Below are 23,823 nucleotides of genomic sequence, written 5' to 3'. Positions count from 1 at the left end.
GAATCAGCGGATATGCTGCTGTTCAAGTCATTATTATAATTAATGGTCGTCAGTAACGGGGTGCATCATGCATCGTTTCATCATGTCAAGAGGTTGGGAGAAATCGCTTTTGTTCAGACTGGCAGACTGTCAACAGTCTCGATCGAGGAAATGGGTATCAGGGAAAATGAAAAGAATCAAACCCGCTTCTCGAGAAGGAGGTGACCCGTCGGGGTCTTTGCGATGAAACCATCGTCTCGGCTGAAGACCTTTTGACCTCGCACCCAGGTTTCGCGGACCATGCCTCGAAGGGTACGACCCTGGTACGGGGAGCACTTGTTGCGGAAAAGCATGGTGCTGGGCTCAACGACCCATTCGGCGGCGTCGTCAAAGACACAGATATCGGCGTCAAAGCCCGGAACGAGGTCGCCCTTTTGGTTCTCCAAGCCGACCTGCGCCGCGGTGTTGGCACAGCACAACCGCACAATATCCTGAAGTGCACGCTTGGTGTTGGCGTCATCCGGGGCGGAAGTCAGGTTCTTGCGACGGCTGAGCTCGGTCCACATAATAGGGAGTCCAAGACCGACGGACGAGATTCCACCCCAGGCGGAGAAGAAGCTGCCAGGGTTTTCGACCTCGCCATTGGCGGCATGATGGCCAGGAATATGGGATGGCAAGAGTTTCAGGTCCGGTGTGCAGGGAGAGTGGTCCGACACCACAGTCTTGATTACTCCGTCCTCGGCATGACGTTCGAGTTCGGCCCAGAGGCTGTCCTGATTCAGTTTTGAGCGGATGGGAGGGCAGCACTTATGACGTGTGTCACCGTCGCGAATCTCCTCAGCGGCGAGGGACAGATAGTGGAAGCATGTTTCGGCTGTGATCTTGACACCATCTGCGCGGGCTTTGCGCAAGAGAGGAATCACCTCCATGGCGGATAGGTGGACAATGTGCAGGGGGAGATTGGGAGCCAGGTGAGCCAGTGACAGGATCTCCTGCACGGCGCAAGTCTCGAAGACTGAGGGGCGGGAAGCAAGGAAAGTGGAATAAGCTTCCAAAGGACCTGCTGGGGCCGCAGGGGGGTCGGAGGTACTGACCGCGTCTCCAACAGAGGCCGCGATGGGTGGTAACATCTCTGCGTGGAACATGAGGGTTGTGGGTTCATCGGCCAGCTCCTTCATGGCCAACTTGATTTCCTCGGACGAGACAGCGGGGAACTCTTCCACCTGTCAAAGGATAAAGCGGTCAGCGTGCAGCGAAGAAGGCAAGAGGGGACAGATACATACACCGCTATCGATAAGGAAACCCTTGAAACCGCGCACACCCTGCTGAACCAGGGCCTTGAGCTCGCCAGCGTTGCCGGGGATAATACCGCCATAGAAACCAACATCCACCCAGCACTTGCCCTCGGCGGCCTGAATCTTTTCCTTTAGGCCGGCGACAGTTGTGGTCGGAGGAATGGCATTCAATGGCATGTCAATCACGGTAGTGACTCCACCAAAGGCGGCGGCCTGGGTTCCAGTGTAGAAGCCCTCCCACTCGGTCCGGCCAGGCTCATTGAGGTGGACATGTGCATCGACCAAACCAGGCAAGAGGACATGAGGGGAAAAGTCGGTATATGGAGTCCCCACGGGGAAGTCAGATTCAGGGATGACCGAGTCAAAGACTGCAGTGATCTTGCCAGTAGTACGAGAGATAACAATGGTGGCTGATGTCAAACGGCCGGAGATAACGGCGCGCGAGGATGCCACCACGGAGATTGAAGGCATTTGAGGAGGAGCCTCCATGGTGAAAGGGGTTTGAAGAAAAGAGATATAGGGAGAAAGAATGACGAAACGACTGAGAAAGAGAGAGAGGTACGGAGCAGCGAGAGAGAGAGAAACTCTGCCGTTTCCTCTAGGAAAGATTGGCAGGTGAGAGGAGATAAATTGCTTTGTGGACCGACAGCTGATAAGGGATGATAAGAAGATAAAGAAAGTTTTGATAGTTGTTGATAAGGATAAGAAAAATGTTCTGGACCCGCCACTCGGCAGAAAATCGGGGGAAGTCGAGATGGGTAAACAGAGAAAGAACGCAAGGCCTATTTCAGAGATTTCCTATTATTATCATGGCTGACCCTGAAAGGACTCACCACTTATATACCAGAAGACCCCCGGGATACGGTCGAGTAATCCAGAACGCCGTTTAGGGGGTGCGTGGCCCATCCGCACAGCCAGAATGGAGATCGAGATCACGATCCTTCGAAATACCCACTGATTCAGTTTGGATTACTCGATAGGAATTACGGAGTATACTTCAAAGACTGGTGGCTTCGGAACAAACAGGCTCATGCCTATTCTCAGGCCCCTGTTTCAACAAATCTGACAGTCAAAATATAGCCATTCTCTCAAGTACAATCACCCCTCCATACTATCCGCAAGCCTGTCATACACACGGTATGGAGGACAGTGTGCATCGTTTGGATACCCTCATGCTTACCATATCCGGTTATCGGAACGCAAGTCCAAAGGCAAAGTGGCAAGCCATCCGTAGATTACCGGCTGTGTAAAATTTTCATACTTCGTAACAATGGCCGCACTTCCGGGCCAATCACAAGCCTTTCCACGAACGGATGCCTGACAGGCGAGGCAATCTATCGGGCGTCTCCGCTGGTTCGATCGGGCATCTCCCTGCGGATTTATCATCCCTCTTACTCGATCGAAACTCTGGGCCGTTTCCTTTACTCGATCAAAATCAGTTGACGAATGGAGTCACGATGGATGTGCTAGCCATTGCTTTCTATAATTGGGCGCTTAGGAAGACTGTCAACAGTCCCGAAAATTCTGTGCTTTCCCCCTCTTTTTCGGCGTCCTCCGTAAAGTTTTGACTCAAGGCCTGGACGTCCTTCGACTCCTCAAGTCGCATAGACTGAGAGAGTCAGTGCATCAACATACGTCCATCGTGCATCGTTATAGTGCAGCATGTCCGAGTACTATCGAGATCGTAGTATATTGTCATGCTTATTCGATCATTTTCGCCAATTGCATCAGGACTCGTCAAGGTGATATCAGCACGTTCGTTCAACAATTGTGTCAGTCTGATTCAAATGAGGCAACTGTGACTGTTTCGGATCAACACGCCACTCTAGCTTTCTGCCGTGTCCTTCCTCGTGGCCACGAAAGCGATCCCAAATTGTCGTCTGACTTGACGGGGAAATCCTGAACGCGTGTGAGCGAATTCACCAGTGTTTCCACACTATAACCTTGAGATGGCTAGTGTAAGGGTAGTTGATGGATTGTTAACCGCATGAGTTCCAGCCACCTCGAAGCGTCCTTTGAGCCTTAGTATCTTCTTTTGTTTGGTACTTTGGCGGCTGCAGACAACCCTGGCAGTCAGCACCAGATCCAGAGGCTCGTGCTTCGGCGCTCAGCGCCTGAGGGTAGCAGCTGACCTGCGAATAGACAGTGTAACATTAGCATAGCTCATCTTCAGAAATGGTCCCCCTTAGTACGAAATACCAGGGTAAGAGAGACATGTCAAGCTTAGCAGACGTCAATCGACGTCGTTTTGATCGAAGTCGATCTCGGGAGACCAGTCTGATGATGGCGACAATTTGTATCAAAAAGGTACCACTTCAGATTTCGCTTTCTCCATCTTATTTAAAACAAGGCATCCTCAGCAGGGACAGCTGAGCTGCGAACTGACAGATACAGCTGCAGAGCTCGTGCCGCAGTGAGTCTTTAGTCTGGTATGCTTCGAGATCGAGAATGTCTCAGACAATCCAGCCTACCTCGTAGAGATAGCGAACTGGCTGTATCGGCGCTGGCAGGGATGCTCCGTCATTGTAACGATTCAGTTTTCGAATATATTACCAGGAGTCGGGAGTGCACAAGCCAACGGGATGTATCTTGTTGTACCAGGATGTGCATATATCTCCACATCCTGAGAGATGTCTGCGAAACATCGAATGATAATAATATTACCGTTCGTGGATCGATGATTTTTCCATATTGACATTTGCCGCTTCAAAAGAGAAGTATTCATTCTCAGAGCAGTGAGCAAAGGTCATCTTATTAGTACCTAACTCACAGGTTGCATCACCTGTCAGTTCCATGTTTCTTGTGGATTTGCGGAGTGCTTCCTCCGGCCCCTCATGTAAGAGCCAACTTTCCAGTATCAAAGCATTCACCCACATCAGATGAGGAACGGCCTGATCACTTATTAGCCATTAAGAAACCAAAATCTCGCCGGACTTAATAAATACCAAAAAGAAATATGAATACCTCCGGAATTGATTTGAACAAGCGATCAGCCGGACCGACCCGCCGGCAAGTGGGCCAAGCAAGGGACTAGAAACAAGAAGTATGACAGGATTAGAATCATTGAACGTAGCCCTAGACGTGCAGAGAAGGCAGACAATACCTAGGTCAATCCAACTTGTTCATGAAGACTGGAAGACCCCGCATCCAGTTCCTTCACTGAAGAAGCCAGATTCAGCGCTGGGCATTTTCCGCTTGAGAGGGTCAGAGTCCTGCATACATGCGCCATGCTAAACCACCAGATGTCGAGGCTATCATTGTAAATTAACAGTGGGGTGTTCAAATTAGGTGCTTATCTTTTCATGAACTTACCCCGATATAATAGATACTGCAGTTTTGGACAGGACGCATCTACCTGTTTTCGCTCATTGCGTGCTTCCCGCAGAAATGACGAAATTCCATATTTAGAAATGGGTGTCGCCATTGGCAATGGCAGCTGTCTGTATTTAAAAAGGAGCCCTGTTAAGGGAGATGACTTGCTGGGATTGTATGCTGAGAATGAATATTGAATGACCCTCATGGCTAAGACCTACTTCAGCCAGATGAATGGATGACAACAATACTTGAATTATAGAGTATGAGGTAAAGAGGCGAGAGGGAATCGTCTCAGACAAGCCTCCTATTTGAGAGCCGACTACGCACAAAACGCCAGGAGAAAGAGTTCTTTGATTTTGGATCATTGAGAGCATCGGGGACGGAATGCTCGTTGGCAATGTATACTAATTGAGACTACCTGAGCAAACGCTTCTGGTGCCTCAACAAATCAACCTCACCATCATTGAATATTCCCAGACAGGAGTGACGTCTTTCGTCGGCCTTAGGGTATAGCCACAGCGCGTGTGCACTTATTCTTAGCCATTGAAAGCCAAAATCATACGGACTGTAAGGACATCAACCATTCAGACTAATCTCCATCCCCAGCAACGGTCTCCGAAGTGGCGCCGTCCAACTCCTTGAACTCGAGATGTGCTTCGCCGTCAGAAGGGTTCGCATACATCTTTGCCAGCCACTCAAGCATATCTTCCCAAGCTTTTGGCATGATGCATTCTGTATGCAGCGCCTCACCAGACGAGTAGCAATTGCAGCCGTGTTCTTGAAAGCCTGGTACGGGGAAGCCAACAGGCTTGTCGGAGAGCACATAAGCGCGGCAGCGAGAGGAAATGAAAGAGACGAACGATGATGGCACAGACGGGCTCTCCTCGGCAAGGTCGATATGGGTGTGATGGAGAGGGTTGGACAATGCGATGGCGGATATGTAGGGTCTCCAAGTGTCCCCTTATCATGAGATTGTGTTAGCAGGTTTCTACAGCAGCTATGGCATAGAGAAAGAAGGGTGAAGGCAAAGCATACACTCAGATGCGAGATACCGAATCGCCCCTAAGCCTCCCTCGGACAAGCCAATGATGTCTATTTTCACATCCTTCCTGACGAGGCGACCGCGGGCCGAGAGTATCTCGTCGAAAACGCAGGCGACATGTTCCTGCCAGTCCTGATTCGAAGGGATCTTGTTTCGACGGGTCATCGTCAACGGCGCATCGACAGCCGAAGACCGCGGAAGGGCGAGCCACGTTTGATGAGTGACTGCTCGACTGGAACCACAGTGCCAAATCAACTGACCTGTATTCGCCAGAACTAAAGCAGTATCTGCATCTTTGAAGCTTGCTGCGGATTTCTGTCCCAAGATTGCTCTCGCAAAAGCCACAGCTGAGCCTGCGTTGACGCCTTCTGTGCCTACAGTACGATATGCCCAGATACCGAGGTCCTGAATGGGCTCTCCAAAGACAGCGATGACACGGGATGCGCGAGCCAGGTTAGCAGAGACCCAAATTGGAACATGAGCATCTTTAGGGCCAGAAGAAAGAGGAAGCCGGATAGTAGTGAGTCCCAGACTGCGTAGGCGCGAGGAGACGATAGTGCGAATGCATTCTAGTCATGTCAGTGAACCAAACTGTCATTACGCCTCAGACTGGAGAAGAGTTCTAAAAGTCTTACCGTTCATTGCTCCTCGTTGTAGGTCGTTCCATCGGCCATTTCTATTGATTTTGAACTGGAATTCTTGTTCGGGATAGGCAATCTTTCTGATCTGATCCTTTTCATTGATGAAGTACCTGCGACATATGCGTTAGACTTGACTGGCAAGATTCAAACCCATTTAACCGTCACTTACCCAAGTTTCTCCAGGTCAGCAGGGAAGACAGGGTCCTGAGGCAGATCCTGCAGACGGTAGACAAACATCCTCACGGATCTCGTTGCTTGCTTTCTCAGAAGTTGAGCAAGCCCTGAGGGATTGCAACTTGATATGAGAAGGAAACAAGACCTTTGATAAGAAGCGCTGTAAGATGTACCCCGGAAGAAAAAGTGAAGGAGGAAGCTCTGGGAATTTCCAGCTAAGAGAATGCAAGAATCCGACTCTATGGTGAAAGAGGTGGTTTGCAGCCGAGCTTGGAGAAAGTGGTAGGTGGTGAGAGCTGCAACTATCCGACGCAACGTAATAGCGAAAGATAGTCGTTTGCATTGGCGTGAATATGTACTGATTTCCCTCTCCCTCAGCTGCTCTGAATGTGTTGAACAGAGCATAAGGCACGGCTGTCTTGATCGCCTTCGAGGAAATTTACATACAACCAGACCAATTCACCTGCCTCTTCAAAAACCTCAAAGTGAAAGAAATATCGTACCGGTATAGATTCACCCATCTACCACTATGGCCCTAACGGCTCAAGTATCCACTGACTGGAATTCTCAATCGAGCATCGCATCTATTGTACATTTCTCGGAGAAGGAAAGGAGGATAAAAACGCCTGCGTGCAAACCGGCCGTCCCAAAATTGCCAACATAATACAACCTGCAAAATAGAAGAACTCTACCAGCTCGCCTTCTTCACACCGGGGAGTTCACCATTAAGCGCTTGCTGACGGAATTGATACTGTCACGAACAGTTTGAATTAGCCAGCCCGCTCAGAACATCGACAATCACCAGACAAGGACTTCACTTACTCTCGCAATTCTGAAATCGCGTATCACACTCCTGGCGATTCCTCCTGCTACACATCTGTTCTTGATCTGCGTCGGCCGGGTGTAGGCGTGCATCTGAGAAAGCTGCAGCTGAGCCTGGGCACGGACACGCTGAGGGAGGGTAGTGTTGCGGATGATGTAGCGGAGAGCTTGACTATATAGTGTGAAGTTTCCGGATTAGCTCTGAGTTTCTTTCGCAAGCTTCCTAGCCAGAGGCCAACGGGGGTCTGGGGTGGTCATACCGATCGGGCTCATATTGCTCGAAGACCTTGCGCTTCGTGTGATCGCGGATCACGCGGGCATTGATAAACCCGCTGAGATCCAGCCTCTTCGATCTGAAGTGCGACATGGTGAATAGTGGAATGAACGTTAAAAGGTAGCTCTCTTCGCTGTCAAATGAAGGTCTTGGGAGCACCGGCGCAATGGGAAGTGGTTCAAACGGAGCGGCGGAGTTGGCAAATTGTGCCTTCCAGATCGGGATTAGCCCGGGATGGCCGAGATATCAGAATGACGGATATAATTAATCCTATCATATGCTTAATAAAATAGGTTTATGCTCTTTAGAATATGATTATGCTGCTTATTGAACTTAATATGTTTTAGTCTAATCAGATACGAATCTGTCATGCGACAATCCCTTCGAGTACTCTAGTTTTGATACGGCCTCTAGTCTAGGCAGTGATCGGAGCAGAAAATATAAGCCACCAAGAGACAATCTCGCTTTTGATGATTCAATCAGTGACAGATAGTTGGTCGGTGATCCTGTCGGGCGGTTGAGAGCTAGAGTGTATGCTCTACACGGTCCTACAATGATAGAGCCGTTCCGGAGAGCCGCGAGATGGTCCATGTGCGAAGCTCAATTACTGAAGAGTACGTGCGACGGACCGGAGATGAGATCGTGGAAGTAATTGTACACCTTTACTATTCGTCAGAGTACCCCAATGCGGTGAATTCTATATGCTGGTACAGGTTGGCTGCACGCGAACTCAGAGCGAAGTGCAACAGCAATGCAGGAGTGATGCCACCATTGACCGTCCTCTTTCCTCCGCTATACTGGTATCATTGAAAATTTTGAAATGAAATCAGTGCTTGACGTTCTTAGCGTTAGGGTTGCGGGGATCGTTCTTGAACTCCTCGGCTAGAAAAAAAGTAAATGTCAGCCATTGTTGATTGAGGTGATTGGAATTCAGAACGCATGACCGAGGCGCATCCACAGAGGGACCCGTCCAGTCTAATCACGAGTATAAAAGGGAGGCTCACTGTTCATCAGAGCGTTGGCGAGGGAGTTGACGCCGAAGAGGATGACGACACCTGCAACAAAATCCTTGTTAGACTGGCCATTCCGGCTTTGGCTAAGATAGAGATCGCTTTTTTTGGATTCGATCTGCGAGCTCAACATATCCGCGACGAAATCAAGATGGCATACCGGCAGCGAAGAAAGGAGCCATAGGCTTGGCTGTGAGCGAGCGGTTAGTTACATGATCCGATCGCCATCGCACGAGCGTAGTAGGGGTCTTATAACATACCCACAGGGGCGGGGAACTTCTTTCCGAGGAGAGACATTGCGACTTATTATGCAATTTGAAGCTGACTTCTGGTTGCGGAGGGTTCAGACAGTTGGTAGAGCTTGAGGACGGTGCGACGAGGAGAAGCGGAAGTGACGAGGTTTGCCCGGAAGGCCGATATCCGGCCGCTTTTACGGAGTGGGCACTAAACCAGTGCCGCTTTTACTGACCCGCAGCCAGACCCCTCCGCAGCAAATAAACAATGAAGAACAGCAGGCGAGGAGACAAAAACATATCTACATCCAGACAAAGATACCACTAACGGATGCTTCAACATGGCTGCATCACTTCAAGGCTCAGTTGACTCGCTTCAATCCTCATTACAAACCCTCGATTCATCCATCTCTACTATCGATTCCGCTGTTAGCGACTTTCCCCGATTGTGCAAGGTCTTGCAGACGACGCGGGTAAGAGACATGATATAGTACGGCAAGCATATCATTTTCATTGATTTGCTGATTCTTCGATTGGATGCTAGCACTTTGAACTCCTTCCCGAACCTACTGTGCGCGAAGCACAGCAGTCACTCTTGGATGAAATTACACCGAGTATCGCGCATCTATTATCGTTAGCGTCGAACCATGTCGAAAAGCTCTCCCGTCGCGAACAGGCCCTTAAAGCTAAATGCGAGCTCCAGGAAGGCCGACTCCACTCCAGCGACAACCGTCAATCGTCGAGTCGCGGTCTGGGCGTTATGCGCGATCGACAGAGACAAGACGGTAGTAGCGCTGTTGCAAAAGCAGCGGAATACAGACGACTCGTCCAGAAGAAGGAACGGCTGAAGTACACAGTTGAGAGACTAGAGCTGCAGAGTCAGCAACGTGAACGTCAACTGAGGAAAAGTATGGCTTTTCAATAAGCCCACAAGCGGAGTTGAGAATCTACCCTCGATCCGAACAAGACTTTGTGGCCCACACTACATCTACGGAATATATTGCCTGGTCGAAAACAGTCAATGAGGCCAAAGCCTGGCTATCCGCGACTATGCGTTGAGACCTATAAGGAAACGAGTCCGCCCCTCCTTTCCAAGGAACAGCGCGTCTGGCGGGCCCGACGATCAAGGCAGCATGCCTTTCGATTCCTACCAAACGGACTTTGCAAGAAACAGCAACGTGTAAACCACAAACAGGCGCCTATGCCGGTTTGAGCTGATTACTTCGGTGGTAGACCAAAGCTGCTGCTTCTAATTGCCCTGGGAAATGCCATCATCCATAAAAACGCGTCGAGTGTGTGAATGTGCACTTGGAGGATTGCGTGTGATAAGAAAAGCAATTCCGAGTGAAGAGCTTTATTGGACTGCACTCTATGCAGTGATGTTCTATTGTACACAAAAATGCAACACAAGTATGCCGATCCTGACTGTTCAAAGCTGTAGTATACCCATGACCATGATACGCCGCAAACCTATTCCTTTATCCCCCCAAAATGTACACTGTTGGTTGATTCATGCGGTTCAATCAAGATCATTTTCCGTCAGCTTGGCAGTAGATTGCTTCTTCGAGGCCTGTCTGATCTTCTTCTTGTCCTGATGCTTCTTCCAACTGGGAATCGTTTGACCCTTCTTTCTCACAGGGGTTGCGAATACATCCCAGTTTTCGGACGAGGTAGTTTCCAGAGCACCATCCTCGGATCCACCTAGAGCAGCTTTCGAAGCAGCTCGCTTCGCCAGACGTTCTTTCTTGCCCTCGCCATGCTTTTCACCAAGTCTCAAAGTCCGCGGAATGCGGGTCTTCGCACCAAGAGCCCACAGATCTCCCCAGCGAGCTTTGCGAGCATCCTTGTAAGCTTGCTTACTGTAGGAACGAGGAACGGTCCAGCGTTCGATCTTTCCTGCTGGTGTACAAAAATCAAAGATGACATGTCCACGCCGTTTCATTGGGGTGTAGACGGCGCGAGGGAGAGACAACGCATGGAAGTCTTGGCCGTTTTGGGCAGCCGAGGACTCGCTGGTCACAGCGTCATCTGAGACCTGGCCATCTTCCAACTCCATATCGTGAAGGTGCTCATATCCAGCAAAGGCTGCTTCAGCAGCCTCAGGACCTTGGACGATGTTCATCTCCTTGCGTAGATCCACACCACGTTGAACCGCTATGTAACTGAATTTGACATCCTCATGGTTCCGATCCTTGGCGCCTAGGATTCGTTGAAGGAAAGCGGGTCTGATGTATCTCTGCTCAAAATGGCAGAAGTCTCTGCGTCCCTTGGCACGGCCAGCAACAGTATACATGGGACATTTCGCATGATTTGTGCAAGGTGCAATAATCATGCCTTCCTCTTTGTCAATGTGCTGACTCTCGTTAGAAGACTCGGTAAGTTCTTCGTATTGTGTAGAGCCGGGACTGGAAATGTAGCGTTTCAGCAACATCTCACGAGCGCCGGCTATCGCTTCGAATCCCTTCTGGTGACCCTTTTCAAGAAGAATCAAAACGCCGCCGTTGGGATTCAGAAGAGTCCAAAGATTTTCGACATGTTCTTTCCGCATATACTCTTCCTCCAGGCCAAGTAGAGTATGTGGCGCTATGATAACATCGTATTGTTTGCGCGCGGGCGGAGGCCGCTCGTCATCGAGAGTTGGTTTCTCACGAATATGAACATAGTCGGGCAAGCGTGGCAGGAAAGTTGTGTTGTCGAGCATTACACTCGCGCGATTGCGGAGCGCTTCTGAGGCTGTGACTACCGTGGACCTACCCAATGGGATGGGATCTGTTTCGGGATGATCTGGAACCATGGCCTCCCATTCTGCACGAAGGACGTCTCTCCAAGCCAGAATTCCGGCACCACCGGCGCCGGCGTCCAGGACATTGGGTCCACCCTCCTGTGCAATCAGCCGACGTATCCAGTCTGTGCCCAATCGCTTCCGAACCTCGACGAGTACGCTCAAGGCAGACGCATACATGCCGGGGTATAAAGCTGCCATGTACACATTTCCCTCCATCTGACTCATGTGGCGTTGAGAAGCCTCGAGGGGAATCGGAAGCTGGGGTACCTGTGCGCGCGGAGGGGGAGTTGTGGTGGAGTGAGGTAGCAACCGACCACCAAAAGTCCGGTGAGCGACGTCGGCGATATGCCTGTTCGAGAATTCGGAGAGGATGACGGAAATCGGGCCGGTAACGGTGTCTTTCGGCAAGAATACAGTGCTTGGGTCCGTAGAGAACTTTCCCTCTCTCGTCAAGGGATGCAAGCGAGGGGTCGCGTCCGGAACAGCTTCATCTTCGAATTGTTCCAGCATCAGCTCCCCACCAAGCTGCTCTGCCACTTCTCTTGTGCGACGCATAGCGGCCGATTCTTCCACAGGAGGCCCGACTTCCATATCATAGACGAGCGGAGGTCCATCATCTTGCCCCTCGACCCTCTCAAACTCGACTTCTTTCCAGCCTCCTTGGCCATCCTCTTGAAACAAGCGATTGGGATCTCTATCCTCCTCGGCCAAGTCAGCTTCCAACTCCGATTGTGGCTCTTCCCCCTTGATTATCGGTTCGCCGTATAGCCGTGTATACAATCGAAGTTCGGTTTCGTTCAAATAGCCTGCTGGGAGGTACTCGCCGAATTCTTGCCTCGCAGTTCGTACTCGTGATTCTAAAGCTTGCTCATCTCGATGACCGATCGTCTGGCTGAACACGTGGTCGAGTTCGGGGCCTTCAAGATTCAAAACTCCTTGATACTCTTCCAACAGTCCCAAATCATCCATGAGCTCCGCAAGCTCCAGCTCGGTTTCGTTGATCTTATCGATCAGAGCATAAACTGTGTCTTTTCGGTCCGCATAAGGATGAGTATCTGAGGGCGCATTGCTCGAAACATGTCGTCGCCCGATCTGCCATCGCTCGGTACTGTTGCCGGAAGTGCTTCTGAATAATATCGTATGTGAGGTATGGGATGGTGCTCTGCGAGACAAAGTGCTTTTCAGGCGTTGAGCGATGCAAGTTGCAGCTCCGCAGCGGAGCTGCTGCGATGCTGTCCGCGGCGAATTGTAGACTGTGCGCACAAGATCATGAGAACATGATCGATGTGCCCTCAATGCTGGCGACCTTGACAGCATTCTAACACCTTCTCCCAAGCGCACCGAACCAAAATTCTGGTGAGCAATGAGTGAGGGCAGAAATTGTAATCGCCACTTTGGGAGCTTTACATTGGAAAACTTTCGCCAAGACGCAGTGTCCCTGTCGGAATTCCACAGCTCTCATTGGTTGTTAGAATTTCTACGATTACATAATATATTTATCTGAAAAACGATTTGTCCAAACAGCCGGGAGGGCCTACCAGTATTCTTCATTCAAAAATTGTTGTTGTATTCGGCTTTGGAAGCGTGACTGTGGATATCATGAATCACTGTCTGTGTCCTCAGTGCCCATTAGCACTTTCAAGGATGTCAACCATTTCATCACTTCATGCTCCAGGGCCGAGAGTTTGGCCATGACCGCCATCAGACTAGGATCTTGGCTCTCAACACGAATCTTCTCCTTTACTTTTACCTCTTCTCCTTTCCAAACGAAAATATCGCCCATCTCGTCATGAGGGCGATGCCGTGGCCCGAATAATCGGTCTCGAATGTTGAACCCGGTAAGCGAGATATCGGTAGCAAAGGCTGTCGGCGCATGGGAAGAAGGCGTAGTGGTCTCAAGAGTTCTCAGATAGAGCACAAGAGCCGAATCCGCAATAGAGAGGTGGAAGGAGAGATCTGGCGGCAGTGGAGGGTCGAAAATCTTGTAGTCCCATTAGCACCGAAATCACTACCAGGCGCCTGTAATGTTGAGTGACTCACATTATCCTCCGCGCTGGTTTCCCACCACTTGCCTTGCACATTATCATTCTCGCCTTTCAGCACGTGCCGCGCCTCCATAATAGTTTCATGCAAAAGATGCAGTTGGCCGAAGATGAAACTGGCATCCAGTGGGTCACCGGTCCATGTGCTTACATCTACGACATCAAGGCTCTGATTGACGAGATCTCGCACGGACGATAATTGTTTAAGGACAAGCTCTGGAGCGCCAGGAGCATTGGAGACGCATAGACGGGTAGTAGGTGTGCCACGGGCAGATGCAAGGGAGCTAAGGCGCAACTGTATGTCCTATCACGTCGCCATCACATTAGCAGCCACATCGCAAGTAGTACTTGGCAGCAGAAAAGCATGTTTGACAAGGAAGGATGGCGCAGAAGCATACCCCTTTCACCACTTTGGTTCCAACTCTGGTCACATAGCCTTTGACACTCTCCGACCGGTGAGAGGACAGCACCAGCGTCGAGCCGGGCTCCTTTGGAGCCAGTAATGCAGCACAATCACGAAGACCTTCCCTCAATGCCGCTAGGKAGTCCTGTAGAGACCGAAGCAGCCATTCTAGTTCCCGTGCCTGGGTCGATGTTAACAGATAAGTAATAATCTACGGACAAGGGAACATGGGATACGTACCAAAGCACTGTCCGCTTCCCGTTCCAACGAATCTGGAGGCAAAGGTGGGTATGCCCAAGTTGCCATCACGAATATTCACAAGTAACCCAATCATCAAAGTGGTGCTTGATCTCTAGTGACATAGACCCCAGAACTACTAGACTAGTACCCAAGCTGCAGTAGACAGTAGCAAGCACCTATTGGGCTGAGGTACGGGAAGGTAGGAAGGGCACGGCCAGGTCCACAGTGGGGTGTTGGACTCGGCAGGCAGAAAAATTTCGAAAGACTAGATGCAATTACAGTCAAGCAAAGGTCATAGTCTCATCGTCTCATAGGCTCATAGCTGGAGCCAGTTTGCAACCCGATCGACCACCATGGATGGTGCAACGTCAGAGCCACTGGGCCGAGAGGAGGAGAAATGGAGAGAAATGGGGACAGTTGCAGTTGAGAGTGAGTTGGACAACGTCATGGATGTGATGCGCACTAGGCTCTGTTAGGTCTAGGGCTGGGCATTAAGGTAGCGGCTATCTGGAAAAGGCTAGTGGGATTGGTACAATGATGACGTCGAGATCGTCACTTGGTGCTCTTGGCTCTTCTGTACACGGAAAAAAGCAAGAATCAGTGGATTGTATCATGCTGGTCGTGCCACACTACGAGCAATTAACTTTCAATGAACATGGAGAGTCATGATGCATCCTCATTATTATATCACTACCCCAATAATTCTACCTTTCCCGCAGGGGTACCCGGGATCACCGGATCATAGATATAATTGCGGACGCCCATGTTGCATTCTCTATATGTTCGAAATCTTCTTAACGACTCTATCCTGACTCTCTTAAATTTCTACCCAGTATTTCCTCTCAACTACTTCCAGCCGAAATAATACTCCTTCACGCCGGCACTAACCCTACGCCCGAGTTAGAGATAGTAAGATGATTTTGAGCAGTGAGTATCGCTCTGATAGTTTGAGAAGAGTCTCGTCTAACACGCTGCGACAGGAGTGGGTCTAGGCTTCCTAGGCCTTTTCTTTACGGCCTCAGCTCTTCTGTTGATGTTCCTCGCTTTTCTCGGCGGAGCAAGGAACTCGAACCCTCTGAACATAATTTACTGGCTTGAAGCTGACACGGGCAACATCCCCGGCGCACCGGCCTTGTCCCGATGGACATACTGGCAACTGTGTGCAGTGAACAGCCAGGGAAAAAATGAGTGTGGAAAGTCGTATCCTGACTACCCCTTTGATCCCCCAAGCCACCGAAACTTTGGCACCGATGTCAACGTCCCTTCAGCTTTCATTGGGTGAGTAGCAGCATGTCCTTGACACGAATGATCGGACATCTTGTATGACATCAACTAACAATACATAGGACCAACCATTATTTCTTGACCTCCCGCTTCATGTTCCCATTCCACATCATCGCCCTATTCTTCGCTACCTGCTCGCTCTTCACGGGTTTCCTTGCCATGTGCACCCGCATTGGAAATTGGGTCTCGGCATTCTCAGCGTACATTGCGCTGACTTTCCAGGCCATCACCACTTGCCTGATGACGTGAGTTTCATCATTCAATATGTTCTAGAATATAGAATTCGATATAACTGACAACTCGAATAGCGCTGTCTACGTTCAGGGTCGCAATAAATTCAACAACAACGGCCAATCAGCTCATCTCGGTTCTAAGGCTTTCGCCTTCATGTGGACTTCCGTCGCTCTCCTCTTCTTCTCCTGCGTGATCTACTGCATGGGAGGCGCCGTTGGCCGAAAGGACGGCGGATATAGCGGACGGGAACAGAGACGGCGTGGTTTCTTCAGTTCCCGCCGATCAGGAAGCCTGAGAAGCAACAAGGAAACCGCACCATAAATCTTGTTTCGTCTCTTTTGCCCGAGATGAACAAGTGTCGGCGTGGCTTTGCTCTTAGGATCACGATCCATTCTCCTGAGCGCTTTAAGGCTGTCGCTGCACGGAAACTTCAATGCAACGGATATAGCTTTCCGTCATCGCTCACTAAGCATTCCTGGACTCTGGGCCTGCACCAGAGGACGCCTCGAAGCAATGATTTATCGGTGGACACCTCGACACCTCTTCCAACCCTACGCTCATTTTACGTGTTTATGAAGTGGGTACATGTTTGATCTTTACGGCGCCCTAATTCCTCAGTTGCCCCATGTTGCAGATGCTTGCTGTTTGTTTGACGGCTTTGATGATGTTTGGACTATTATCTTATCCATTTAATAATCTGTAATATAATTCCTCTGTTCCAATAAGTCATCACACTATCTTCTAGGCATAATCCAATTGCCCAGAGGTACTGTTATCTCAACAGGGTATGTATTCGTTATTTGGCAGCAGACAATACAATGACAAGTATACAATTTAGTATACTCAAAAATCAAACCGACAATTTTTTCTATGTAGGAGCCACCCAGACATTTTTCAGATCTAGGAAGAGCAAGATGAAAGTATAGAAAATGCCAAAAGTGAAATTGATCTCATCTAGATACTCTATGAACTCATATAAAGGATGACATTACCCATGACGTTGCCTGTTTCAAGATAGATAGTTTTGTTAAAGGAGAATACGGAAGCCCGTTATTACTGCTTAAGCCTTGGGCGACTCGACGGCGCCACGGACAGCACTCTGACCACCGACTTCCCGAGCGGTGATCTGCATGCCCAGATCAGCGTTGACGTGAACCATCAGCTCAACCTTGCTGCCAGCCTTGACGCCCTTGACCGCAAGTTCGGCGATGGGTTTCTCGGTCTTCCATACAATCTCACGGATTTCCTCCTCTTCATCCTCGTCCGAGTCAAAGTCGGAGTCTTCGTCTTCGTCATCCTCAGCCTTGGCGGGCTTCTCCTCCTTGGGCTTTGGCTCGGGCTTGGTGACCTTGATCTCGCGGACACCCTCGCACACACGCACAAGGATGTCACCACCCTCCTTAGGGGCGGAGTACTGAGCGATGCGGCGAGCAGGAAGGGCGGTCTCGGCATTCAGAAGAGGCTTGAACTCGACAGTCTCTCCATGCACGAACTCAACACCAATGGCGTTGCGCAGATGAGGAGTGGCAGTAACCATGGGATGGATGCTCTGCTCAATGTCTTCCTTATCGAATTCCTGGATCAAAGAGGCCTGGATGGCAGCACCACGAGGAGCCAACTCGGAGGGGTTGATAGCGCTGGCAGAGGTCGAGGGGGCGAGGATCTGCGTCTTCTCGGGGAACATGTTGCGGACCAGCTGAGCAATCTTAGGTGTGTGCGATGTACCACCGGAGAGGATGACCTGAAGAAACTGTTAATTAAGGACGTGGATTTCCAAGGAAGTATTCTTATAACCACTGACCTCGTCGATATCCAGGACATCCAACTCAGCCTTCTGGACAACCTGCTCGATCAGGCGAGTGAACTGAGCAAAGACCTTGCCCGAAAGCAGCTCGTACCGGGTCCGGTTGATGGTGGAACTGAAATCAATACCGTCCGCAAGACTCTCAATGCTCAAGCTGGCATTGGTGCCCAGACTCAAGGCCCTCCTTGTGGCCTCGCCTTCCAGCTTCAACTTAGCGAGACCGCGGACGTTCTCGCGAGGGTCAGTCTTGTGCTTCTTGATGAACTCCTTGGCAAAGTGATCAATGACAATCTGATCCAAGGTTGCTCCTCCGAGTTCGTAATCGTGGGCAGTTGCGAGGATAGTGTACATGCCACCACGGCAAGCAATCACAGCGGCATCGGAACGGGTACCACCGAGGTCAGCGACCACAACAAGCTTGTCGGTAACAACAGCCTCGGGTCTGGCATCGTAAGCCAGGACGGCGGCAACCGGCTCGTGGATGAGCTGGAGAACCTCCAGGCCAGCGGCGCTAGCGGCAGCGATAAGGGCTTCGCGCTGAGCATCGGTGAAGTCGGTGGGAACGGTGATGACGGCAGCATTGACGTCCTTACCGAGGTAGTCCGAGGCGGATTGCTTCAGACGGCGGAGGTGACGAGTTGTGATCTCAGAGACAGTGACGGTGTTGGGGGTCTCGCTGGCGGTATCCCGGATGGTGAAGGCAACAGTGGAGTCGACTTGCTGAGGGTGCGCTGACTGGTGGCAGGGAGTAGGATCTATCGACTTGAAACTGTGTAACGCAAAATCAGCATGCTTGCTCTTCCAATAGCGAAGTCGAAGTCCAGGGCTAATTACTTCTTGCCAACATAGTCTCTGAAGTATGCAACAGTGTTCTGGGGATTGCGGACAAGCTGGGCCTTGGCTTGAGTACCGTGGTATTCTTCACCATCAATGTAGGACAGAACAGTAGGAATTTGACGATCTACAGGTCTTGGTAAGCTTCTGCTTCATAAATCTATATCGTCCGGAGATGTGCTCATGCGGGGCTGCGATCAACGTACCTCCTTCCTCGTTGGCGATGACTTCAGCCTTGCCTTCCTATAGATCGAACTGTTAGAATACTCCGCATGCTTCAGTATCGCATGATGAACCAGTGGGAACATACAGGAGTGAGGCGAGCAATGGAACTCGAGGAGTTACCAAACGAGATACCGATAGCGAATCTCTCCGCTGTTTCAGCGGCGACACCGTTCGAATCACCCATTTTTAGATGTAGAGAAGGGCTAACAGAGACGAATGAGGACGGAAAATGAGTGAAGATGAGAGAGTGTGTGTGAGAAGGCGGAGTCTGGTCCGGAATTTGACTCTGCTCTGATCGCTTTTCGATTTCTTCTTTCGACGAGCAGAAGAGAAAAAAATCTTTTGATTTGTTTGGCAGCGGGAGGCAACTGTGGCTGGTGCTTATCGATATCAAATGTGGCGGTGCAGCCCAGAATTGACCAATGTGAAGTACTATTAAGACAGCGAGGAGAACTTTCTATTTCGTCAATCTCAGAGTTCTCATCGGTTTCCAATTATCTAAACATGCGCAGATGCCATTTAGGTTTCTTAGTATCCAATCAACGATATTCTACTTATCTCAGTGTCGTCAATTTAGTCTCTGGGCTGGATTTCACTCTGCAGGGTTGCGGTGTCACGTGCTGATAGTCTGATAAGAGCGGCATTCTTTCGCATGAATTTCATGTCCCAGTTCGGGTCACATCTCGCTGCCAGTCAAGCCATTGATCCCCGTTCAGTCGGCAGCAGACAAAAAACGCTCCCGTCATCAATTGGTGCAAATTTGAGAAAATGTCGTCGCCTGTCATCTTGCTCCCAGGTGATCATGTGCCATCAGATCAGCTGCCCTCAAACAAGTCTGCTCCGCTGAGACTAGGACCTGGCCTTCGACTGCTTTCTCCAGCAATCCCCTCTTCGTCGTCTGGTCATGTTATTGCTTCGACACAGGCTGGTCTCCTCTCTACAGATCACAGGAAAAATGCTGTGTCCGTCCTGTCATTTCCCAATCGCCGCTACATCCCAACACCCAACGATTTGGTGATCGCACAAGTTCATCATTCAAGTGCCGAATACTTCTACTGCATGATTACACCTCAATCACCTCACGCGCTGCTCGGCCAGCTTGCTTTCGAAGGTGCAACGAAGAAGACGAGGCCAATGTTAAGGCAAGGTGATTTGGTCTATGCTCGAGTTCTGTCCATCGGTCTCGGTGCTGGTGCAGAAGTTGAGCTTACCTGCGTAAACCCAGCAACCGGCAAGGCTGAGCCTGGAGGGTTGGGTCCATTGACTGGAGGGATGGTATTTGATGTCTCTACAGGCATGGCTGCGAGATTAATGAGAGCTAGCTCGTCGACCTCCGAGCAAGAGGATGGTGTGGATGGATTAGTGGTCTTGGAGGAGCTTGGGAAGAAGTTGGAAAAAGTCGGAGGCTTCGAGATTGCTGTGGGAAGAAACGGCAAGGTCTGGGTTGACTGCTCAAATGGAGGCGATGCTGCTGTTAAAGCGACAGTGGCAATAGGACGCTGTCTCACCACCATTGACGAGCATGATCTGAATCAAACGGATCAGAAGAAACTCGTGACGAGGATTCTACGAGAAATGAAGGTCGAGTCTTAACGTTGCATGGCATGTGATACACCGAGTAGCTCCTTGTATACCCAAACGGTTGTCATTTTTTCTTGAATTTTACTCCCTTCCTTTGGTGCATTATTGCGGAATAGACTACAGCTACCAAGACAGAAAGTTCTACTTTCATGCTGCCAACCATTTATTGTCGAAATCACGACCTGCGCAAAGTTGTTGTAATGCTCCTAGTGAGCGGTTAGTTAGGGCGGAGAAGATCCGCAAAAAGTCGCGCCGCTCGCGCAGCTTGAGGAATTTTTCCCACTATCTTATCTGGCTGAGCTACAGACTCGCAAACACTTTTCCCCCCTAGGATACCTTTCGAAACTCATCAGATTCATGCATTCTCCCTAGTAGATTATCCAAATGGGTCAAGGGTCCTCGCAACCCATGAATGGCGGGCTCAGTGAGTCTGAGAATCAAGGTAAGCTTTACTTATAGTGCTTTCTCCGAAAAGTCGTTTACCTACTTTTCAAAACATTGCTGCGCTGTACTTTGAGCCTGACTATTTGCAAGGTATGAGTGAAGACCGCGATGCCGTTGGTTCCTCGGGGCCTCCGAAAACCTCGAAGAAAGTGAAATCAGAGACTCAGGTCGAAGGAACAGTCTCTCCCAAGCGAAAAAGAAAGCAGAGTGTCAATGATTCCAACATTGGCATGCCTTCGGGCACCCCAAACCAGTCGCAAGAATCGCCCCTGGACCAGGCAGGCGCGCCCCCAGTGAAGCGCACGAAGATCGGCCCCTCGACTACAAACACAAAGGAGGCCCGCAAGCCAGAAAAGAATGGCAATCGTGAAGCCATTCCGTCTCCAGAAACCCCGGTGACTGCCAACAGCTTGGAGACCAGGGAAGCTCAGCGCCAGTCGACGGATATGCAACCTCTAACGGACGTAGCGCATACGAACGGAACCGCGTCCCGAAAACCCAAGAAGTCCAAGGCGAAGACCACACAGCAGGACGAAGGAAAAGATGTGTCGGACCTTCCGCAGAGCCCTGCCGAGACTAAGACTATCCGGATGGCGTCTGCGAACCCATCGCTCGCGGGTAGCTCAACGGACCAGAAGGATTTGACGGACACATCAGCCGCCCGGGGACCCAGAAAAGGAAAGACAGAAAAAATGATCGGCTTCTTCGCTCCATCCGAGGTCAGCGCGCTGGAGACCTTCAAACTCCAGTTTTGCAACGAGCATGCTATCTCCAGCGAAAGATTTGATAGAATGGTACAGCATGTGGACCGGCGAAAAGACAGCGGTTGGCCCTGTGATGAGAGCATCATTAAGAAGCCAGATTTTTGGCAGCAGATTTATGATGTATTACCAAGCAGGGATCGAAGATCGGTCTACCGATTCATGAGGCGACATTTCCAGGACTCGTCTCAGAAGCCGCACCACTGGACACATGAACAAGATGACGAACTCATCGACCTGGTAGGACGGTATGGTCCTAGATTCGCTCATATTGCCAAGATACTGGGTCGAGTGGAGGATGACGTGGTTCAGAGATGGAAGAATCGGCTTGAGCACCGGACCACCATGAGAAGGGGTGCATGGTCCGAAGAGGAAGTCCGCGGGCTGCTCGATGCCCTACAAACCTCCTGGAACAATCTGAAAAAGGACGGCCAAGATGTGGGCCGAGACATCTACGAAATGGATGAGGGCTTAATATCTTGGGGCACAGTCAGTAATAAACTTCAGAACTGCCGGTCAAGACAACAGTGCGCGGATAAATGGCGCAAGATCAGACGCAAGATTATGGGACAGCGCAGCACTGGAAATCAAAACGCTGTCTACGACCCAGCAACGGAAGCAAAGCCGCAGGGCAGAGCCAAGTCCATCACGCTCGCGGAGCAGATGGAAATGGAGAGGATGTTGAAGAGCTCCGAGTACGTTGATTCAGAGGATGGAGACGAAGAGGACATGGAACAGTCTACTGGTATAGAGTCTCAATCGCCGGAGATCAAGGATGAGGGTGAGTCTGCCGACAAGAAACCCACCATCATGGCTGCCCCGGAAAAGCCGCCCTCTACCTCAGCAAAGGCACTCAATAAAGGCTCTCAAATCAACGCGTCACAGATGGAAATTGACGACGACTCCGAGTCCGAAGCATCATCTGACTCGGTTGAGGCTGCCTCAGAGGATGCTTCTGAAGCCGAAATCAAGTCAGGTTATGGATCTGGTGGGGACTCAGACTCCGAATCCAGTGTTGAAAGCGACGCAAAAGTCGACGCCAGGATCAGGGCACAATCTCCAAAAGGACAGGAGAAAGATGTGATGAATAACAAAGCGTCTTCCGCAAAGTCGTCGTCAAAGCCTACAAAGCCCACACCGAACCAGAAACTCGTTGACCGGCCCAAATCCAAAACAAGTGACGGTAAACAATCCAGAAGTCAGGCTACGAAGACATCTGTTTCTGACTCGTCGGTCAAAGCTGAGACAAACGCAATTCCACGAGCTAGAGCTTCAAAGCCACCAAAGTCAACCACCAAGGAAGAGGAAATGCCGCAAGCGACGTCGTCCGAGTCTGAATCAGATTCCCAGCCCGCATCCGATTCTTCCGACTCAGAAGAAGAGTCTACATCAAGCTCCGAAGAATCTTCGGACAGACAGTCCGCAAAAGTAGCGCCAAAAGCATCAACATCGATTCGGAAAACCAGCGTGAAGGGCCAGGTCTCCCAAAAGACTCAAAATAACGATGAGTCCGAAGAAAACTCCTCGACGTCAGATGAAACGTCTTCCGGTGATGACAGCACCGACGATGGCAGCGACAGCGAAAGTAACTCTAGCGCTGGCGACGTCAAGCCGGTGAAGTCGCCGAAGACAGCCGCACTGAAGGGCGCCAAACGCAAAGCTCAGGAACCCGCAGAGCAGACCGGGAAATCTGAGTCGAAGCGTCTGAAAACAGGTCAGAAGAAGTCATCTTCGTCATCGTCCTCCGCTAGATCCACGTCAGAAGATAGCGAAAGCGAGGATGACTCCGATAGCCACGGTGGGAGTCATGACAGCGATTCAGGAGCCGATACCGACGAGTCAAGCTCGGCATCAGACAGTGCAATCTCCACATTTAAGCCCCAGCCCAACGCCAAGTCCGAGCCCAAGCAGCCTACCGCTCAACCCAAAGTACCGAAAGCTGTTAATGGACAAAAATCGGAACTCTCCAAGTCACGCAGTCCAGCAGTATCAAAGGAGGGAAGCAATGCCAAGATTGAGCAAAGCGGACCGAAACAAGTCAACCCTTCCCATCCTCAGGTCAAGAAGGACGGGGAGAAGGCAAAGGGCAAACCGGGATCAACTCCCGTGTCAAAGGGGAAAAAGTCCAAGTGACGGGATACAAGCATGGTATAGACGATTGACTGACTTATGAGTGATGATGACTTGGTTTGCGATAATAACTTGGGTGTACGCTAATTCGGTGTATTGTACGATAAACTCGAAGATCTCGGTTCGACGCCTAATATATACTGGATAGATAGATAAAATTTTAATCTGGAATGTCTCCAATTCGACATTCTCTTCTAGCGGCGACCAAGAACCAAAAGGTGGGAGCTGCAGGCCTCATTTTTATTGAGGTGATTCCTGATATGAAGCTAGG

At 50.4% G+C, this 23,823-nt stretch overlaps 10 protein-coding genes across 10 annotated transcripts; 4 read left to right on the top strand and 6 right to left on the bottom strand.

The window, feature by feature from the left end:
* Positions 1–176: 176 nt before the first annotated feature.
* Asppvi_001413 (allantoinase alX) lies at positions 177–1,763 on the bottom strand (the record flags this gene model as incomplete). Its single annotated transcript, XM_043297710.1, has 2 exons — positions 177–1,202; positions 1,263–1,763. The coding sequence occupies 2 exons, from the start codon at positions 1,761–1,763 to the stop codon at positions 177–179; spliced, it is 1,527 nt and encodes a 508-aa protein (XP_043153645.1).
* Positions 1,764–5,178: 3,415 nt separating this feature from the next.
* On the bottom strand, positions 5,179–6,509 carry Asppvi_001412 (uncharacterized protein; the record flags this gene model as incomplete). The annotated part of the gene is made up of 4 exons (XM_043297709.1): positions 5,179–5,549; positions 5,625–6,200; positions 6,267–6,382; positions 6,442–6,509. 4 exons carry the CDS (start codon positions 6,507–6,509, stop codon positions 5,179–5,181), a joined length of 1,131 nt encoding a protein of 376 aa, XP_043153644.1.
* A 625-nt stretch (positions 6,510–7,134) lies between these two features.
* Asppvi_001411 (mitochondrial 37S ribosomal protein uS14m) lies at positions 7,135–7,635 on the bottom strand (the record flags this gene model as incomplete). Its single annotated transcript, XM_043297708.1, has 3 exons — positions 7,135–7,197; positions 7,269–7,440; positions 7,529–7,635. 3 exons carry the CDS (start codon positions 7,633–7,635, stop codon positions 7,135–7,137), a joined length of 342 nt encoding a protein of 113 aa, XP_043153643.1.
* A 1,491-nt stretch (positions 7,636–9,126) lies between these two features.
* Asppvi_001410 (DASH complex subunit SPC19) lies at positions 9,127–9,710 on the top strand (the record flags this gene model as incomplete). Its single annotated transcript, XM_043297707.1, has 2 exons — positions 9,127–9,258; positions 9,330–9,710. The coding sequence occupies 2 exons, from the start codon at positions 9,127–9,129 to the stop codon at positions 9,708–9,710; spliced, it is 513 nt and encodes a 170-aa protein (XP_043153642.1).
* A 594-nt stretch (positions 9,711–10,304) lies between these two features.
* Positions 10,305–12,887, bottom strand: Asppvi_001409 (tRNA methyltransferase RSM22; the record flags this gene model as incomplete). Its single annotated transcript, XM_043297706.1, has 1 exon — positions 10,305–12,887. The coding sequence occupies one exon, from the start codon at positions 12,885–12,887 to the stop codon at positions 10,305–10,307; it is 2,583 nt and encodes an 860-aa protein (XP_043153641.1).
* Positions 12,888–13,167: 280 nt separating this feature from the next.
* Asppvi_001408 (uncharacterized protein) lies at positions 13,168–14,321 on the bottom strand (the record flags this gene model as incomplete). Its single annotated transcript, XM_043297705.1, has 4 exons — positions 13,168–13,551; positions 13,611–13,916; positions 14,011–14,196; positions 14,256–14,321. The coding sequence occupies 4 exons, from the start codon at positions 14,319–14,321 to the stop codon at positions 13,168–13,170; spliced, it is 942 nt and encodes a 313-aa protein (XP_043153640.1).
* A 287-nt stretch (positions 14,322–14,608) lies between these two features.
* Asppvi_001407 (SUR7/PalI family protein) lies at positions 14,609–16,094 on the top strand (the record flags this gene model as incomplete). The annotated part of the gene is made up of 4 exons (XM_043297704.1): positions 14,609–14,684; positions 15,236–15,533; positions 15,602–15,784; positions 15,848–16,094. The coding sequence occupies 4 exons, from the start codon at positions 14,609–14,611 to the stop codon at positions 16,092–16,094; spliced, it is 804 nt and encodes a 267-aa protein (XP_043153639.1).
* Positions 16,095–16,833: 739 nt separating this feature from the next.
* Positions 16,834–18,820, bottom strand: Asppvi_001406 (ribosome-associated complex protein SSZ1; the record flags this gene model as incomplete). Its single annotated transcript, XM_043297703.1, has 5 exons — positions 16,834–17,514; positions 17,575–18,346; positions 18,412–18,538; positions 18,618–18,654; positions 18,722–18,820. The coding sequence occupies 5 exons, from the start codon at positions 18,818–18,820 to the stop codon at positions 16,834–16,836; spliced, it is 1,716 nt and encodes a 571-aa protein (XP_043153638.1).
* Positions 18,821–19,404: 584 nt separating this feature from the next.
* On the top strand, positions 19,405–20,229 carry Asppvi_001405 (exosome non-catalytic core subunit RRP40; the record flags this gene model as incomplete). The annotated part of the gene is made up of 1 exon (XM_043297702.1): positions 19,405–20,229. The coding sequence occupies one exon, from the start codon at positions 19,405–19,407 to the stop codon at positions 20,227–20,229; it is 825 nt and encodes a 274-aa protein (XP_043153637.1).
* A 372-nt stretch (positions 20,230–20,601) lies between these two features.
* On the top strand, positions 20,602–23,555 carry Asppvi_001404 (MYB DNA-binding domain protein; the record flags this gene model as incomplete). The annotated part of the gene is made up of 2 exons (XM_043297701.1): positions 20,602–20,659; positions 20,752–23,555. 2 exons carry the CDS (start codon positions 20,602–20,604, stop codon positions 23,553–23,555), a joined length of 2,862 nt encoding a protein of 953 aa, XP_043153636.1.
* Between the last annotated feature and the right edge of the window lie 268 nt (positions 23,556–23,823).

The sequence above is a fragment of the Aspergillus pseudoviridinutans genome, assembly GCF_018340605.1.
Source record: "Aspergillus pseudoviridinutans IFM 55266 DNA, scaffold_1, whole genome shotgun sequence".
NCBI lineage: Eukaryota > Fungi > Ascomycota > Eurotiomycetes > Eurotiales > Aspergillaceae > Aspergillus > Aspergillus pseudoviridinutans.
This window is presented reverse-complemented; position numbering and strand designations above follow the sequence as displayed.